General features: G+C 43.7%; 1 protein-coding gene across 5 annotated transcripts in view; it reads right to left on the reverse strand.

Moving 5' to 3' along the window:
* Window positions 1-19,406, reverse strand: part of LOC106610290 (protein FAM13A) — an 83,775-nt gene that overhangs the window by 22,802 nt on the left and 41,567 nt on the right. For 4 of the 5 annotated variants that reach the window (XM_045716532.1, XM_045716530.1, XM_045716531.1 and 1 more), the window contains exons 9-13: window positions 15,412-15,456; window positions 4,260-4,301; window positions 3,640-3,837; window positions 2,815-3,043; window positions 109-176 (exon numbers count right to left, since the gene is read on the reverse strand). In XM_045716532.1, coding sequence (XP_045572488.1) covers window positions 109-176; window positions 2,815-3,043; window positions 3,640-3,837; window positions 4,260-4,301; window positions 15,412-15,456 — 582 coding nt within the window. The remainder of the gene's footprint in view (window positions 1-108; window positions 177-2,814; window positions 3,044-3,639; window positions 3,838-4,259; window positions 4,302-15,411; window positions 15,457-19,406) is intronic. The other variant, XM_045716529.1, reaches the window with a different exon arrangement.

The raw sequence follows: 19,406 nt of genomic DNA on the forward strand, positions 1-19,406 counted from the left end.
GTATTAGCTACTTCTGTTGGAGAACTTTGCTATCTAAATGAACAGGTGAAAAATGGTCAGTAGTAGTTACGAGCGTTTTAAAGGGTGTTCAAATGTCACAATGCTTACCGGTTATCTGATGACTCCATGTTGTTTGTCCCGGGTTTGTCATGTACTCTTGACATGCATTCTTTTAGCTGTAGAAAATAGAATACATAACATTTTATTACTCTCTCTCTAATGGAGATTACGGTATGTATCAAAGTGCAACGCTGATCCTGACAGGCTTCCATCAGACATCTATGTCTGGAGCAAAAAAATGTATTTCAGGGAAATTATGTTTCGAGAACATTTGACATAAAGTGTGCCGAGACCCGGTTTACACAATTACACAGGATGTGTTACTCTGCCTTGGCCATTAGATTAATAAAACACATATCAAATCGAGCAAAACATTTATATCACATTATTCATAAGTATCTATTTAAAAACACATTTCTCCAACATCAACGACAACCACGGCGAAGAAAAGCTGAACGAGTCAAATCATCAGTTGGTTATAGAAACAGGTTCCAGAACAGGTGGTGGAGTGGGTCACACCAACTAACGAGGGGGTGTGGTGTACAGCGTGTACTGTTCTATGGTGCTGTGGTGTTCTGTACACTATGACACCCCCGGGACTAACCCTCTGGGAGGCTTCATAGGGCCTTAATGACTCCCCATAGGCTTTGGGCACGCTCTGCTAGAGTAGCTTCCAGACCTGGGTTCCAATGTTATTTGTTTTCGTTAAAGTAGTTTCGGTGCACATGATTGAGCTTGCTTGGAGCAACAGAAGTAATAGAATCGTCCCAAAGGTGCAAACCCCACCCGCCTAGCGGTATTCGAGAGAAAACAAATACTATTTGAGCCCAGGCCTGTTACAGTAGCTACCCTCCTGTTACATCAGCCAACCCCCTCTGTCAGTCACTCCTAACACCCCTGTCCTGCCAGCCAAGGTTAAGACATCGCCACTACAGTATGTATGTCAGGATTTCAGGTGTCTTCTCATCTCTTACATAACCCACCTGTGTTATCTTAACCCGGCACAGTCAGAAGAGGACTGGCCACCCCTCTGATCCTGGTTCCTCTCTAGGTTTCTTCCTAGGTCCCTGCCTTTCTAGGGAGTTTTTCCTAGCCACCGTGCTTCTACATCTGCATTGCTCAATCTTTGGGTCTTTAGGCTGGGTTTCTGTATAAGCACTTTGTGACATCTGCTGATGTAAAAAGAAATACATTGAATTGGTTGAGATGGCATGGAAAAGCCACTAAATGTCTAGCTATACCCGGTTTGTCCCTCTAAGTGTTTTTTTTTACGCGAAGCCGTGGAATCTATTTTCGTCCCTGGGATAACACACACGCGTCAGCCGAGCTAGGCTATACATTAGCCTGGGATATTGATGAAACGAGTGTGTCTGTCGACGTAAATAATCAATCAACTTATATTCACAGATGAGGAAGTGCCACGACTACATAGAGTTAATGCAGTGAAGACAGCAGATCGGCCCTGTAGCCCATATTACTGGGGCCTGAGCCTATTCCAGCACCGCCCAAAGTCTTAGTGACTTTGAACTAAGATACGGTCTCTGTATTAAGGGCCGTATCATTGGTAATGAGCCACTGGGCATGACTTACTACCCTTTAAGCTGTTGGCAGGCAACGGTTTGCTGACAAAGGATTTTCTGCTGCATTTGATACATACCAAGGCTGCATCTCAATTAGCAATATTAAAATAGTGTGGAACCTGGTTTAGTCCGCCAGCAGTTTGGAAGCATAGTTCTGAGACAATGATGTAATAACTTGAGGTAGACAATACCATACCCTCCAGCATAATGAGACAATTCAATGGGAAACATACTAAAATGTGCAGTGAGGGCCTACGTTTTAAATATCAAATTCAGCCTTCCAAGAGTCCAATATTGCGACACACCTCAAATGGTATGTTTTCTTAATTTGCTATGGATTTATTTTGTGCACATAAACAACGTCACTGAGGTAAGCGGTTATTACCTTAACTCCGAAACAAAACACTGTTCTGAACATGACGGTCTTGAACCCTGAACGACAACAAACCCTTGCTACACAACAACACAGTACATGTGTTCCTTCCTCATCTTCAAAAGCAAATGCTAATTGAACCTCAGTGAACCTTGTTAACACGCTGCCCTGCAATTTAGAGTGTTCCAGGGAGGGAGGTTGCCTAGCATTTAGCGGAGCGCTAGAGCACGCTGCCTGGCCTATCACGTGCCTCTGTAGCCTATGTAAGATTGATTAGGAATCCAGCTATTGGCGGCTATGCTGATGTTTATACCAATGTTCTCTATCTACCTCCATCTCTCTGCTGACCCCGATTTAGCAGTTCTTGTGAAACATCACCAATTACTCAGGAGTGACTCATAGCAGCCATTAAGAGTAGACAGGGGTTGGTGGTAAGCCAGACGTCACACCAGCGAAGTGAAAAACACCACAGCGGCGTAGACCTTGTCTGCATCACAATGTTTTGTGGGAGAAGAAGAGGGAGGATTATGAGAACCAGGCTAGGGAACTTGAAGGTTCAGGTTGCTCTTTGGGAGTATAAAACATGACACTATGAAAATACATGATGAGAGTGCACCGCAAAATAAGTAAACAAGTAATTGTCTTAGATGTGCTGTTTTGAATGTTTGACCTCCACCTGAATTCAACAAGGGACCTGCAGTATAAATGAGCATGACATGGCAACAATAGACACACATCTGCAATGAGAAGGAGCGAGAGAGACACAGAGAAAGAAAGAGAGGAGGAGAGAGAGTGACTTACCGCGTGGGGGTCCTGGTTGTCACTAAGCTGGCCAAGCGTGGGGCTCTGGTGGCAGTGTTTAGGCTTCCTGGGTCTGGGGCCCTCGTGGTGGAGCCCTCCCTGGCTAGTCTGGTAGTCCCTCCTGACTCCTTCCTCACCCACACTAACGCCACAGCTGCTAGCTACGCTAACGCTGCCGACCGCTGGGATGTTCTCCTTGTTGATGTCTCTTTCCCTCAGAGACGATGATCTGTTTTCAAATGGAGATAAAGGAAAGAAGAGGGGGAATCAAACTGACTCTCTCTCTTTCTCTCTCTGTAACAAAGCGGCCTGGGTTACAAATGACAAGGTCATCGTACTTATACCTTGTACCCAGGCTAACGCCATGTTTAGAATTTGCGCTAATTCTATTTACAGAGTACAGTACTTGTCTTATTGACGTTGTATGGTGGGTGGCTGCACTAATGTAGCCCGCTAATCCATGTTTTCACTGCTTCTCCAGACTCCATCAGGTCTCTATCGACAAAGATTAGCTTGGTAGCACTAGGACCCCAGACTCCATTATAACCCCAGTGGACATGACCACTAGAGGTGAGGCCATTGGGAGCATAGAGTTTGAATTACTAGAATTGACATCGGATCATAATAAGTCACTGATATTGGTACATCCAATGGTGGAAACTGCCATTGTTGATGCCTAGAACTCTGAGAATGTCACTCTGTTCGCAATGATACTCACAAAGGATGACATTGACCAAACATACCAATCAACAACAGTAAAGGCAGATCCTACACCAATAGGGTGAGACAAATGCCCTATGTAAGGATTCATTCTATGGTCCATACCTGCTCCTGTCCCGGTGTCTCTGAGCCTCTTCCTGCTCCCTCTGGTGCCGACGTCTCTGCCGTGCCGTCGGGGTTACCTCGGGCGACGAGGAGCACCCGGTCGACTCGGAATCCTCCGTCGTACTTTGACCTCCTCCGCACATGTGCACATCGAAGAGATGCTGCTCCACTGCCGACCTGATGGTCCTCTCCAGAATACTAGAGAGAGAGAGATGGAGAGAGCAGAGGGAGAGGGTAAAAGAGAGAGAATGAGAGAGAGAAATAGAGGGGGAGAGAATGTTATTGAGAAATACGATATGCACCAGACAAAGCTTTTTCCGCAGCTGTCATTGAAACGACTGAAATAACTATGCTGCATGGTCACCACTTTGTCCTCCTGGAACAGTTCATCGTAGTGAGTATATAATATAACTATGCTGCATGGTCACCACTATGTCCTCCTGGAACAGTTCATCGTAGTGAGTATATAATATAACGATGCTGCATGGTCACCACTATGTCCTCCTGGAACAGTTCATCGTAGTGAGTATATAATATAACGATGCTGCATGGTCACCACTATGTCCTCCTGGAACAGTTCATCGTAGTGAGTATATAATATAGAATGGCAGTGTACTCACTTAGTCAGGTCAGATCTACACTGGACAGATGAGAGGTGGTTGCTGTGGAGAGAGAGAGAGAGAGAGAGAGAGAGAGAAAATAGTGTGAGAGACAGAGAGAGAATAGTGTGAGAGACAGAGAGAGAATAGTGTGAGAGAGAGAGAGAGAATAGTGTGAGAGAGAGAGAGAGAGAATAGTGTGAGAGAGAGAGAAGTGTGAGAGAGAGAGAGAGTAGAGAGAGAGAGAGAGAGAGAGAGAGAGAGAGAGAGAGAGAGAGAGAGAGAGAGAGAGAGAGAGAGAGAGAGAGAGAGAGAATAGTGTGAGAGAGAGAGAGAGAGACAATAGTGTGAGAGAGAGAGAGAGAGAGAGAATAGTGTGAGAGAGAGAGAATAGTGTGAGAGAGAGAGAGAATAGTGTGAGAGAGAGAGAGAATAGTGTGAGAGAGAGAGAGAGAATAGTGTGAGAGAGAGAGAGAGAGAATAGTGTGAGAGAGAGAGAGAGAGATAGTGTGTGAGAGAGAGAGAATAGTGTGTGAGAGAGAGAGAGAGAGAGAGAGAGAGAGAGAGAGAGAGAGAGAATAGTGTGAGAGAGAGAGAGAGAGAGAATAGTGTGTGAGAGAGAGAGAGAGAATAGTGTGAGAGAGAGAGAGAGAGAGAATAGTGTGAGAGAGAATAGTGTGTGAGAGAGAGAGAGAAAATAGTGAGAGAGAAAAAGAGAGAGAGGAGAAAGAAAGAAAGAAAGAAAGAGAAAGAAAAGAGCGAAAGAGAAGAGAGAGGAGAGAGAAAGAGAGAGAAGAGAGAGAAAGAGAGAAAGAAAGAGAAAGAGCATGTTTTAAGACAGCAGAGAGACAGGTGGTCTGAACAGGCAGCCCTCACAGGCCCCGAGGCTCTGTAGCTGACCCCAGGCAGTCAGAGTGTGTGTGTTATGTATGTACGTGTGTGCGCGTGTGTCAAAACGTCAGCCGTATTCAGCTCCTAAGGAGGCCCTCTGGGAGCAAAGTGGCTGGCTGCCATGGTGACCGGTAAGCTGTGATCGCACGTCTCCCCCTTAATATTAGTCTATTGTTACACATGCACGTGCACAAGCGCACGCATACACATACACACCTAATGAAGAGGACATGACAGGCCTTACATACAGTGAGTGACAGCAGCTCGCCAGCTCCTCTCTCGTCTGACGTGTGTCTGTGTGTGTCTGTATGTGTGGTGTGTGTGTTTGTCTGTGTGGTGTGTGTCTGCTAGACCAGGTGAATGTGATATGGCTTACTACCTCCTTCCCTTAAGAGATAGCATGCAGTGTCAGCACAGCTATTGAGGCCAGGCGTACAAGGTGATTTTTCAGTTCAACAAAAACATGAATATAGGTCGTTCATAATGGCTTTTGGCACCATACTGTAGATACAGTATCTTACTAAATATGAACATTACATCTTATTAATACAAATCTAGAATACATTAACATTTTAGTCATTTAGCAGACGCTCTTATCCAGAGCGACTTACAGTAGTGAATGCATACATTTAAAAAATATATATTTTGTACTGGCCCCCCATGGGAATCGAACCCACAACCCTGGCGTTGCACACACCATGCTGGCGTTGCAAACACCATGCTCTACCAACTGAGCCACAGGGAAGCCAGAATACACTCCTCAATCCATTTCAATGTCAATAGGAGGCTATTTGAGCTCCAACATTACCAGGAAAGACCAGAGGAATTCACAGAAATACACAAAAGCATGACTTCCTTCCTTCAGATTGTGTGTGGGGTACTGAGCACCCAACAATACACAATATTCTCCTTACAGCTCATCCATCAGCATCAGTGTTGACAGTGATAGCATGGCTTTGTGTGTGTGTGTGTGTGTGTGTGTGTGTGTGTGTGTGTGTGTGTGTGTGTGTGTGTGTGTGTGTGTGTGTGTGTGTGTGTGTGTGTGTGACAAATGAGAGAGCTGATGGAGGAGAGATGAGTAATTATATGGGATTAATAAAGTGATTATAGAACATAGGTGAAAAGTGTGTGTGTACGGTGCTAGTGTGTAAACAGAGCATAAAACAATGAACAGTCACATCAAACAAGAGTTTAATTGAAGCCAAGCTTATAGCTTACCTGATTATCGTGAGGTAATTCTGATGACTTTTCAAAATGTGTACAATCAACACATTTTTTAGTCTGGCATGTTCTATTCTCGTTCAGTTCTAGCCAAAGGTTTTATTTTAAACTGGGTTAACGGTAAATGTCGCAATGTCCCGAAAATAATTGACTAAAATGGATGACACTGTCGGTGTTAAAAAGCCAAATTGTCATGTCTTCCGCCGAAGTTGATGCCTCTCCTTGTTCGGGCGGCGTTCGGCGGTCGACGTCACCGGTTTTCTAGCTGCCACCGATCTACGTTTCTTTTTCCATTTGTTTTGTCTTGATTGTACACACCTGGTTCCCATTACATTATAATTTATTCCCTATTTAACCCTCTGGTTCCCACATGGTTTTGTGCGTGTTTGTTCTTTGTTTAGTGTTCAAGACTTCTGTTAGCTGGTGTGTTTTTCCCTGCGTGGAAATTGTTGTTTCTTTGAGTAAAGTACATCTTTTACTCAGTTCTGTGTCCTGCGCCTGACTCCGTCCTAACCGCTGCACACTGACACATGACACAAATATACATCTGGTACCAAATGCTAGGGGTTAAAATAACTAACATGTCTTAATGTGTCACCAAGATGTTATGGCCCATAATATGTCACCAAGATGTTGGACACAGTAATATTTTGAAAGGTTAAAATGAATGAATCAAATGTATTTATAAAGCCCTTTTTACATGAACAGATGTCACAAAGTGCTTATACAACCAGAAATAACTTATTATGTCACGAGGTACTATGGGTCATTTTGACACCAAAATATACACGCAAAGTGTTAGTTTCATGTTTCACAAGTCGAAATAAAATATCCCAGAAATCTCCCATACACACAAAAAGTTAATTTTTCTTAAATTTTGTGCACAAATTTCTTTACATCCCTGTTAGTGAGCACTTCTCCTTTGCCAAGATAATCCATCCACCTGACAGGTGTGGCATACCAAGAAGCTGATTAAACAGCATGATCATTACACAGGTGCACCTTGTGCTGGGGACAATAAAATGCCACTCTAAAATGTGTAGTTTTGTCACACAACAGATGTTTAAAGTTTTGAGGAAGTGTGCAATTGGCATGCTGACTGAAGGAATGTCCAGCAGAGCTGTTGCCAGAGAATTTAATGATAATTTCTCTACCATAAGCCGCGTCCAACGTTGTTTTGGCGTTTTAGAGAATTTGGCAGTACGTCCTCATAAACGCAGACCACGTGTAACCATGCCAGCCCAGGACCTCCACATCTGGCTTCTTCACCTGCGGGATCGTCTGAGATCAGCCACCCGGACAGCTGATGAAACTGTGGGTTTGCACAAGCAAAGAATTTCTGCTCAAACTATCAGAAACCATCTCAGGGAAGCTCATGTGAGTGTTCGTCGTCCTCACCAGGTTCTTGACCTGACTGCAGTTTGGCATCTTAACCGACTTCAGTGGTCAAATGCTCACCTTCAATGGCCACTGGCACGCTGGAGAAGTGTGCTCTTCACGGATGAATCCCGGTTTCAACTGTACGGGGCAGATGGCAGACAGCGTATGGCGTCATCTGGGCGACATTTTGCTGATGTCAATGTTGTGAACAGAGTGCCCCATGGTGGCGGTGGGGTTATGGTATGGGCAGGCATAAGCTACGGACAACTAACACAATTGCATTTTATCTATGGCAATTTGAACGCACAGAGATACCGTGACGAAATCCTGAGGCCATTTGTCCTATATTTTTATTTTATTTTTTATTTTAAATCCCAGCCCCCGTCCCCGCAGGAGGACTTTTTCCTTCTGGTAGACCGTCATTAGAAATAAGAATTTGTTCTTAACTGACTTGCTTAGATAAATAAAGGTTAAATAAATAAAATAAAAATTGTGCCATTCATCCACAGTCATGAAGTCATGTTTCAGCATGATAATGCACGGCCCCATGTCGCAAGGATCTGTACACAATTCCTGGAAGTTGAAAATGTCCCGGTTCTTCCATGGACCGCATACTCACCAGACATGTCACCCATTGAGCATGTTTGGGATGCTCTGGATCGACGTGTACGGCAGCGTGTTCCAGTTCCCGCCAATATTAGTGTGGCAGGTGGTTAGTGGTTAGAGCGTTGGGCCAGTAACCGAAGGGTTGCTTGATCGAATCCCCGAGCTGACAAGGTAAAAATCTGTCATTATGCCCCTGAACAAGGCAGTTAACCTACTGTTCCTAGGCCGTCATTGTAAATAAGAATTTGTTCTTAACTGATTTGCCGAGTTAAATAAAGCTGAAATAAATAAATATAATTTAAAAAAAATATCATTTACATTTACATTTACGTTATTATATCCAGCAACTTCGCACAGCCATTGAAGAGGAATGGGACAACATTCCACGGGCCACAATCAACAGCCTGATCAACTCTATGCGAAGGAGATGTATCGCGCTGCATGAGGCAAATTGGTGGTCACACCAGATATGGACTGGTTTTCTGATCCACACCCCTACCTTTTTTAAGGCATCTGTGACCAACAGATGCATATCTGTATTCCCAGTCATGTGAAATCCATAGATTAGGGCCTAACCCGGTAAAATCTTTGAAATAGTTACATGTTGCGTTTATATTTTTGTTCGGTGTATTTCGAGTAATTCACAAACCCCACAGAAAGAGAGCGAATTGAAAATCATTAACACCACGACTGCTGCAATAGCCACATATTCTAAGGTAACACTTGACAATGGATGTCAATGGAAGCCTCTAGATTAGTGCAGCCAGAAAAATACGGATCGGGAGAAAGGAGATATGATAACGGATATGACATTGGCTGAGGTTCAGTCATATTGGTAGAATCAAGCTCACTGTTACATATGAAGTCATAGTAATAATAGTAATTTCGGGGCCAAGAAGAGAAAATGGGATATGTTTAAGACAAGGGAAGGAACCTTAATGAATAAAGTCAAGGTCACCATTAGAGGGAGACAGCATGCGGATAGCCTAGTTACCTTGGGATGCGGTGAAACCCTTAGGACTTAGTATTTATCGAACATATGGTAATAAGCACATGATAAGCATGTTATGACAGGTCTTTAACATTTAACCCTATTCAAAATGCAAACGCTTCCTTAGCAAGATGGACAATAAAGTTATATTCTATTCTGTCTCCTGTTGTGTCTTTTGGACAGTGCCATATTTATCCTGCAACAAGGGCAGCAGTCGTTAGCCTGTTTACATGCAACCTAAACCTCCCAATGTGAAGTCTCTAGTCTAGTGTAACAACCAGGAGACTGGGAATGCCAACCCCATGCCAAGTAGCCTCTTTCCGGGCACAGCAGGGGGGTAAGTACCGGTAGGCTACCAATCCATTCCAGGATATGACATCACTGTCTGGAAAGGGATTATATGTACCACTGAGTTTAGCTATTAGAACCTTCCGCCCACTCTAGACACGTACATGTAACAAGTCTGGAATGAGGTGAGGCTTGGGCTGCGTCTCAAATGGAAACCTATTCTCTATTTAGTGCACTACTTTTGACCAGGACCCATAGGGCTATGGTCAAAAGTAGTGCACTAGATAAGGAATAGGGTGCCATTTCAGATGCAGGCTTGGTGTGTAATGAATATGCCCAGTGGGTCGTGAACTCTCAAACAGTCGGCCCCTGGCCATGACCTTCCCTTACCGCAAGAGGAGCATACACGGTTCTCTTGACGGTCAACAAAATAAGAGACTGTGACTCAGGATCCAGAACCTCCATCTTAAAACAGAGACAAGAGAGATATCCAAATCCAGGACTGAGAGCATTATGATATCATCAAACACTTATTTCATGTTAGATAAGTAATGATTCATTTAGGTCCATTTAAAGTTTTTCCATCAGCTGGCAAGCCAACAACAAGAAGAAATAGAAATAGTAGATATCATTATAACTAGGCCTGGGGTAGGTATCATTATAACTCAAAGCAAACCACAGGGTGGAATTGGAGTCAGATAATCAACATGGTTACGATCATTGGAGACCTATTTGTGCTCCAATACTGTAGCCATGGTGACAGACCAAATCACCACAACAAATGTCCTACTGGGGATCTACTTCCATGGCAGAGCGCTCCATCGTTTCTTTATGTAGATGACCTGGCTAGACGGTGGGGTAGCGAGGCATGGGTCACAGAGAGGCTATAAGGTTGCATCCCAAACTACACCCGATTCCCTTTATAGTGCCCTTGTCAAAAGTAGTGCACTATATAGGGAGTAGGCTGCCATTTGGGACGTTCCCCAACTGTCTGTAATCCAGGTTACTTTTACTGTAGCTAACAAGTGAGTGAGAACGCTATGCTAAAAATTTTATAGGAGTGGGACAGAGGCGCTAGAAGTGCTAACGATCCATTAAAGCTGTAATATATAATTATCATTGAAAGCAAGTCTAAGAAGCGGTAGATGTGCTCTATGTGCACCATTTCTATGCTTCCCGTGCTTAAGTTTAGTTTTTGCGTGTTTTAATTTTGGTTTTGTACATCAGTTGAAAGTACAATATTTTTGGTTATGGAAAATATATTTCACAGTGGGGCGGCAGGTAGCCTAGTGGTTAGAGCATTGGACTAGTAACCGAAAGGTTGCAAGATCGAATCCCCGAGCTGACAAGGTAGAAATCTGTCGTTCTGCCCCTGAACAAGGCAGTTAACCCACTGTTCCTAGGCCGTCATTGAAAATAAGAATTTGTTTTTAACTGATTTGCCTAGTTAAAAAAAATACAAATATTTGTCACATAAACTGAAATTAAGCGAACTATTAGAATTTTAGCAACCAGGAAATGGCAGAGTGATTTCTGCATAGTGCACCTGTAAATAAGTATTTGCAGTGTTATGTTTATAGTCTATGGGTCAGAGAGTGAATGTGATTTTCTAGAAGGAATGGGTGACCCATGTTAAGCTAACAGTCCAAGTGGTGGGCTACCAGGCAACAGGCATCTCCATAGAGCCACACGTACAAACATTGACACACACACACACACACACACACACACACACACACACACACACACACACACACACACACTACATACAGTGAGGGAAAAAAGTATTTGATCCCCTGCTGATTTTGTACGTTTGCCCACTGACAAAGAAATGATCAGTCTATAATTTTAATGGTAGATTTATTTGAACAGTGAGAGACAGAATAACAAAAAAATCAAGAAAAACATGTCGAAAATGTTATAAATTGATTTGCATTTTATTGAGGGAAATAAGTATTTGACCCCCTCTCAATCAGAAAGATTTCTGGCTCCCAGGTGTCTTTTATACAGGTAACGAGCTGAGATTAGGAGCACACTCTTAAAGGGAGTGCTCCTAACCGCAGCTTGTTACCTGTAAAAAAAAAAAACATGTCCACAGAAGCAATCAATTAATCAGATTCCAAACTCTCCACCATGGCCAAGACCAAAGAGCTCTCCAAGGATGTCAGGGACAAGATTGTAGACCTACACAAGGCTGGAATGGGCTACAAGACCATCGCCAAGCAGCTTGGTGAGAAGGTGACAACAGTTGGTGCGATTATTCGCAAATGGAAGAAACACAAAAGAACCGTCAATCTCCCTCAGCCTGGGGCTCCATGCAAGATCTCACCTTGTGGAGTTGCAATGATCATGAGAACGGTGAGGAATCAGAACCAGAACTACACGGGAGGATCTTGTCAATGATCTCAAGGCAGCTGGGATCATTGTCACCAAGAAAATAATTGGTAACACATTATGCCGTGAAGGACTGAAATCCTGCAGCGCCTGCAAGGTCCCCCTGCTCAAGAAAGGACATATACATGCCCGTCTGAAGTTTGCCAATGAACATCTGAATGACTCAGAGGACAACTGGGTGAAAGTGTTGTGTCAGATGAGACCAAAATGGAGCTCTTTGGCATCAACTCAACTCATAGGAATGCTGCCTATGACCTCAAGAACACCATCCCCCACGGTCAAACATGGAGGTGGAAACATTATGCTTTGGGGGTGTTTTTCTGCTAAGGGGACAGGACAACTTCACCGCATCAAAGGGACGATGGACGGGGCATGTACTGTCAAATCTTGGGTGAGAACCTCCTTCCCTCAGCCAGGGCATTGAAAATGGGTCGTGGATGGGTATTCCAACATGACAATGACCCAAAACACACGGCCAAGGCAACAAAGGAGTGGCTCAAGAAGAAGCACATTAAGGTCCTGAAGTGGCCTAGCCAGTCTCCAGACCTTAATCCCATAGAAAATCTGTGGAGGGAGCTGAAGGTTCGAGTTGCCAAACGTCAGCCTCGAAACCTTAATGACTTGGAGAAGATCTGCAAAGAGGAGTGGGACAAAATCCCTCCTGAGATGTGTGCAAACCTGGTGGCCAACTACAAGAAATGTCTGACCTCTGTGATTGCCAACAAGGGTTTTGCCACCAAGTACTAAGTCATGTTTTGCAGAGGGGTCAAATACTTATTTCCCTCATTAAAAAGCAAATCAATTTATAACATTTTTGACATGCGTTTTTCTGGATTTTTTTGTTGTTATTCTGTCTCTCACTGTTCAAATAAACCTACCATTAAAATTATAGACTGATCATTTCTTTGTCAGTGGGCAAACGTACAAAATCAGCAGGGGATCAAATACTTTTTTCCCTCACTGTACATACATTGACACAGACACAGACACACACACACACACACACACACACACACACACACACACACACAAGCTGGAACAGTGAGTCCTAGAAGACATTCTGGGTGTCAAAGTCAAGGGAAGTGAACAAAAATGTGTGTTATGGAATTCTAGAAGGCAGTACACGTAGAGGAAAAAACTCCCAGAGTCACTCTACACTCAGTGTGTGCGTGCCCAACATCCAGGGATTCAAAAGGAAATGAACGTCCGTTCAACTAATCCAGTATTACACCACAGTCACTGATTAGCCAGGATTTGATCAACATAGAAAGGAAACATGGTTGAAAGGTGAGCTCTGTTTCTGACTGGGAAAGGATTAAGCTATCCTGTGGTGCCCACGGTGTGTATGTGACGGAGAACAAGTAGATGCTGGACTTACTTAGAAAGCATGACTCTCTTAAGAAGGTTGCGTGAGGAAGAGAGAGAAGTACTGTGCCTGTGCAGGCTAGCACATAGGCAGGCTAGCACAGGCTGTGTAGTGGTAAACATCAGTCACTGTGGTAATGTTTCTCTCTGTAGTGTCAAGGTCTTTGGCATCAGGGGTGGACTGGGTACAGAAATCGTCCCTAGCATTTCTAACACACCAGCCCATATTTTTACTTGAGGCCCCCATACCGGCCCATTTTTATCCTCGAGGCCCGCACAATAGGCATGGGCGATATACCGTTTATACCGCATACCGGAGCATTTGGAAATACTGGCTGTGCTATACCACTGCTTATAATGGTAAGTTGAGTATAACTATAGAAACCTAAGATGTGTCAAATAAATTATATCCAGCTCAGGGCTCCAGCTATGCATTTGGTTTGTTAACTTGCTAGCTAATTGGCTAGATGTCAAGATCAAGCTTCTTGGTTACAGCAGAGCCATTCAATCCCCTCCTAGATCAAGATCCCTGTTGCCTAAATTGTTTTGTGCGTACTCGTTATGGTACAGAAACGGTATGAAAATCTGGATTCTGCCCAACCCTACCCCACACCAGCCCATTTGTCCCTTGAGGGCCCCGTTATTAGCCAGACAATTATAATTTTGCGCAAGAAAACTCCAGACAGGCCCACTGGGTCAGACAGGCCCACTGGGCTAAAAATGGACCAGCCCATCTGGCATTTGCCCGTAATGCCAGATGGCCAGTCCACCCCTGTTTGGCATCCTTCATCATCATATACATTATGGCCTCTGATCCATCACCATCGATCGAAATCATTGTGAAAATATCAGATGTATGCTACTGGTCACGGTCTTGAATACATAACTAGGTATATGTGAAGGATGAAACCTGTTTAGGGTACATTTCAAAGGAGAAACGGCCGAATGAGGGTCTGTGCCAAGGCTTATGAACTTACTATAGAGTTCAGCAGGTACACTTGCATTCAATGTGCCTCAAAGTACCTGGTGAAGGCGGTAAAGTTGACGTGACTAGAGTTTACAGTATCAGCCAAACAGGAAGTTAACAGGAAGTGATGCCATAAAATGTCATGGGGGGTGCCTGACTGGAGGGTGACTCATAGATCAGGTGTCAGAGCAGAATGATCCGGTTCGACCAGAAATTCCACTAAGAACCTTGTTCGTCTGATGTCACTGTATGGCAGGGTGTCAAACCAGAACGATCCGGTTCTATTAAGAACCATGTTGGTCTGATGTCACTGTATGACAGGGTGTCAAACCAGAACGATCTGGTTCCATTAAGAACCATGTTGGTCTGATGTCACTGTATGACAGGGTGTCAAAGCAGTTCATGATGTGTATGTGTTTTGGTGAATATTTCCATCAAGTGGAGGTGTGACAATTGAGTAGATTGTCAAACTATGTTGGGAATCTGGTTCCGCACTATAGATGTAGTAACATGAAATTTTCTGTTATATGATATATTTATATGATATATTTGTGAAGCTATGTACCTATTTCTTCAGATACTTTGTGAATACAGTGTTGGATCAATATCCAGATGTATGAAACAACGGGATGTACTGTATGACAATTTATCTAATTTGAGATGTTAAATTGTACAATTTCAGGAGTACAGTGTGTAGGCCCATTGGAGAGGTCAATATCCAAAATGACCAGCATGATAACAATAAACAAAGGTCAGTCTCAACCTCAGGGTTGACAGAGATCCCTTTCTTCTCACTACTATACAAATCAGGGAAATGTTTTGGTTTTTACAGCTTTACGGGAAGTATTGTTGGACCAGAGACCACGTGCTCACACTGACACCATCATAACAACGACAGCTTGCACGTGCACAGCATGCCCCCTCGCTCCTCTTTCGGGTGGCCCTATTGTTTCCTATGTTAATGCATTGAGATGGCATGAAATGCAGCGGATAGGCCCTATGACCCCACATCTCCATAATAACATGCTGTCGGCCTCTTTTCTCAGGACAAAAACAAGACCAGGACCTACCTTATGTAGAAAGGAGATATGGGTCTGCTGTCTTCCTCTTGGGAGCTGAAATGCAAAAAACAAACAAAACCAAAAAAAACGGTTAGGTTAGCCACTGTGGGGTGAGAGTGATGCGATACATATGAAGGCACACTGTTTTTCTCCCTTTCTCTGCACCTCAGTGTTTTTTTTAGGGGACACAATGTCCTTTTGTCTCTGGAACAATAGCCACCTAATGCTCCAGTCAGTTCAGTACGTTTTGTTAAAGCTTGTCTCTGGGAATTATTAAAGCAACAGTTGAAGGGCCATGTGTGCCCTCCTCTGGTATAGCTCTGGCGGGGCCTGGGCCAATAGTTACACATGACAGAAATGATGCAACAAGAACGGGAACTTCTTAATGTGGAGATTGCTTAACATGTACATGTCCTGAAAAATACTTTAACCTGCCGAGGGCCTTACTACCCTAAACATCATGTAGCCTACAGAAGCATGTGTGTGATTAACATAGTGTATACAATTGCTGCAAAAAGGCCTAAATATTGCCACGGAAAGGGTTACATAGCCTTCGTAAGGAAGCCAAACCTCAATCACCAGTCAATTTTCTCATAACCATGGGGTACAGTACGTGGAAGTTGGCAATTACGCCAATAAACAACAGCTAATAGTCTAATCATGGGTTGTAAATACAGTTAGACACTTTTGAAATAAACAATAGACTCACTAATACACACAAGACTGAATTGTGGTTAAATGGGCCATTGAGAAAATATTTGGACTGTGTTTTTGGGTACGTGCAGTAGCTCCAGTAGTCTAACGGTAAGGGGGGTGTGAGTATGTCACTGTCTAGGGCTGAGAGGGGAAAACATACCACTGGTTTAGCTGCCCGGGGTGTAAAGGCCGAACACCGCACCAAGTTCAAAACAGAGGATTTAGGTTTCAGTTTGTCAGGGACCGAAATGGGCCGAAGTTCATTCAACTTCAAAAGCTTACCATAATCACATGACCTGGCCTCTATCTTGAAGAATTCTGAATGAGAGTGTACGTGAGAAGTTTTTTGCGTGTTTGTCTTTCTTCCCTCACCTCCGCTAATACAACCTACGTACAGAGTCTATGAAATCCCCCTTCCGGATCAAGGTACCAAGCGCACCTCACAACAGCATTTCACAACGTTTACGTATTGCTAGTGGAAGCCAGCCGAGAAATGTTTCCCTATACTTAGGCCGTGTTAAACAGTCTGGCAAGCCTGTTAAAATAATGTGTACTGTCACGAATTGTTGCAAACGGAAATCCTGCTTACCCACTACCTTACTTAAGGAACAACAAGTGGCTTTGTTGAGGAGACTTAATCCTCTCAGAGGTGATGGAAAACTACCAAACAACTTGGCCAGGCTGGCAACCCTCCACCATTTTGTAGACAAATAAATCATATTTATTTAATTCAACTCAACACATTTTTACCATAGTGCCCTATTGACCAGGTTGTTAAAATAATGGTTTCTCAATACCCTATACCAGTATAAGGACAATTTGTTTGACATACTACCATTTTCACATTTGACACATTGGTCATATTCAAGCTCACAGAATTCCTTTCAGGTTCATAGCCTTGCATTATCATATGGATGTGACTACTAGCCTGGAATCTAAACATTGGTCGAAACAGAGCAATATTCAGTTTGGGTTTCCAGCCCCCCTCCCCCTTCTCCTCTGCGTCCGCCAGGCCTCTTCCACACTGCTTTAGTAAGGACGATAAACCATAGCCTGCTTCATGGTCCATTAGAACATTTGGAGAATAGAACCTGCAGTGTACCAAACCTAAAAAGCTTGGGCCGGTTACCTACTTGAGCCCCTATTGGTGTACACTCTCATAACCCAAGTCACAGACGGTACATTCGACCATAGACCAAGGTGTTAAGGTAAGGCTACCATAAACCCATCACGCTTCAGAGATTACAACGTTTTTGCCAAAGGGGCAACATGCTGGAACTGTGGAGAGAAAAGTAGCCAATTGTGAATGAGCAATATGGTTGGTAGGCAGCGTTCCTTAACCAAACCAGTTTTCAATGCATTTCTAGCATAATTCTAGAGTAATGAAAGGGAACAGCTGGCGAGAGCACAGTGATATACTCATATGATCATCCAGATTCATTATGTTTAGAGGTTCCAATGACCTTGACCTGTAGTTGCACTGTGGTTGACCGGTGTCAGCTCTTCACGTTGACATTATGGCCATAAACAAGGTCAATGGGGTTAAATCGCTATGGCAGCAGGAACATGGCTACTTCCTCTTACTAAGCCACACTGAACAAAAATATAAACACAACATGCAACAATTTCAACAATTTTACTGAGTTACAGTTCATATGAGAAAATCAGTTAATTGAAATAAATTAGGTCCTAATCTATGTTGGTCACAGATACCTTTAAAGGTAGGGGCGTGGATCAGAAAACCAGTCAGTATCTGGTGTGACCACCATTTGCCTTATGCAGCGCGACACATCTCCTTCGGATAGAGTTGATCAGGCTGTTGATTGTGGCCTGTGGAATGTTGTCCCACTCCTCTTCAATGGCTGTGCAAAGTTGTTGGATATTGGCGGGAATTGGAACACGCCGTCATACCCATCGATCCAGAGCATCCCAAACATGCTCAATGAGTGACATGTCTTGTGTGTATGCAATTCAGCTTTCATGAATTGTGTACAGATCCTTGATATATGGGTACATGTATCAAGGATACATGATACATGTTGAAACATGAGGTGATAGTGGCAGATGAATGGCATTACAATGGGCCTCAGGTTCTCGTCACGGTATCTCTGTGCATTCAAATTCCCATCGATAAAATGCAATTGTGTTTGTTGTCCGTAGCTTATGTCTGCTTATACTATAACCCCACCGCCACCACGGGGCAGTCTGTTCACAGTGTTGACATCAGCAAACCGCTCACCAACATGATGCCATACACGCTGATGTGATGGGCTGGCGTGGATAGACGTGGTCTGCGATTGTGAGGCCGGTTGGACGTACTGCCAAATTCTCTAAAATGACGTTGGAGGTGGCTTATGGTAGAGAAATTAACATTGAATACTCTGGCAATAGCTCTTGTGGACATTCCTGCAGTCAGCATGCCAACATGTATGTGTGAGACATCTGTGGCATTGTGCACGTGTGTAATGATCATGCTGTTTAATCAGCTTCTTGATATGCCAAACCTGTCAGGCGGATGGATTATCTTGCCAAAGGAGAAATGCTCACTAACAGGGATGTAAACAAATTTGTGCACAACATTTGAGAGAAATAAGCTTTTTGTGCAGGTGTCAAATTTCAAGGATATTACATTTCAGCTCATGAAACACAGGACCAACACTTTCCATGTTGAGTCAACACCAAAACACCAGGCGATAACCTTCTTACAATAGCAGAAAATGGCCATCACATCTACAGATGGATCTTTTGAGAGCGAAGGGTCAATGACAGACTTGGAAGTCAAACATGGCAGAAACCATGGCAACTAGCGTCTTCTTGACTAGTGCCATTGCAGTCTCATCTCTTCCTATACATTTCCGAACCCCCCTCCAAACCTATAGGCCGGTTCAGCAGCCAAAAACATTTGAGCCAAGTCTCTGACCCTCCTCTCCTATTGGCTGCTCAGGAGCCAATGACACCTGTTTGAATCAGAATTGATATCCTCTCTCTCTTTTTCTGCAGATGGGGACCATTGTACGAGTATCCTATAGGTTAGAGTGGGTGAGGACAGAACAGCTACTAGGGTTTTCCCACCTTAAATCCAAGCAGACTTGTTGGATCTGACTGATGGATGAGGCTCTCCGTTGGCCAACAATAAACTCCCCAGAGTGTCTGACACTCACACCACACCGTTACATTCCTCACCCAACCCCTCACACACATCCCAACCCGCTTTCAATGGATTTCTTTCTAAGAAAGATAATGGGTTACGTCACAAAAGTCAGTGAACCATGGCAACTACATACAACAACCAGCATGTGCATGTAGCC

Source organism: Salmo salar, chromosome ssa04 (assembly GCF_905237065.1).
Source record: "Salmo salar chromosome ssa04, Ssal_v3.1, whole genome shotgun sequence".
Classification (NCBI taxonomy): domain Eukaryota; kingdom Metazoa; phylum Chordata; class Actinopteri; order Salmoniformes; family Salmonidae; genus Salmo; species Salmo salar.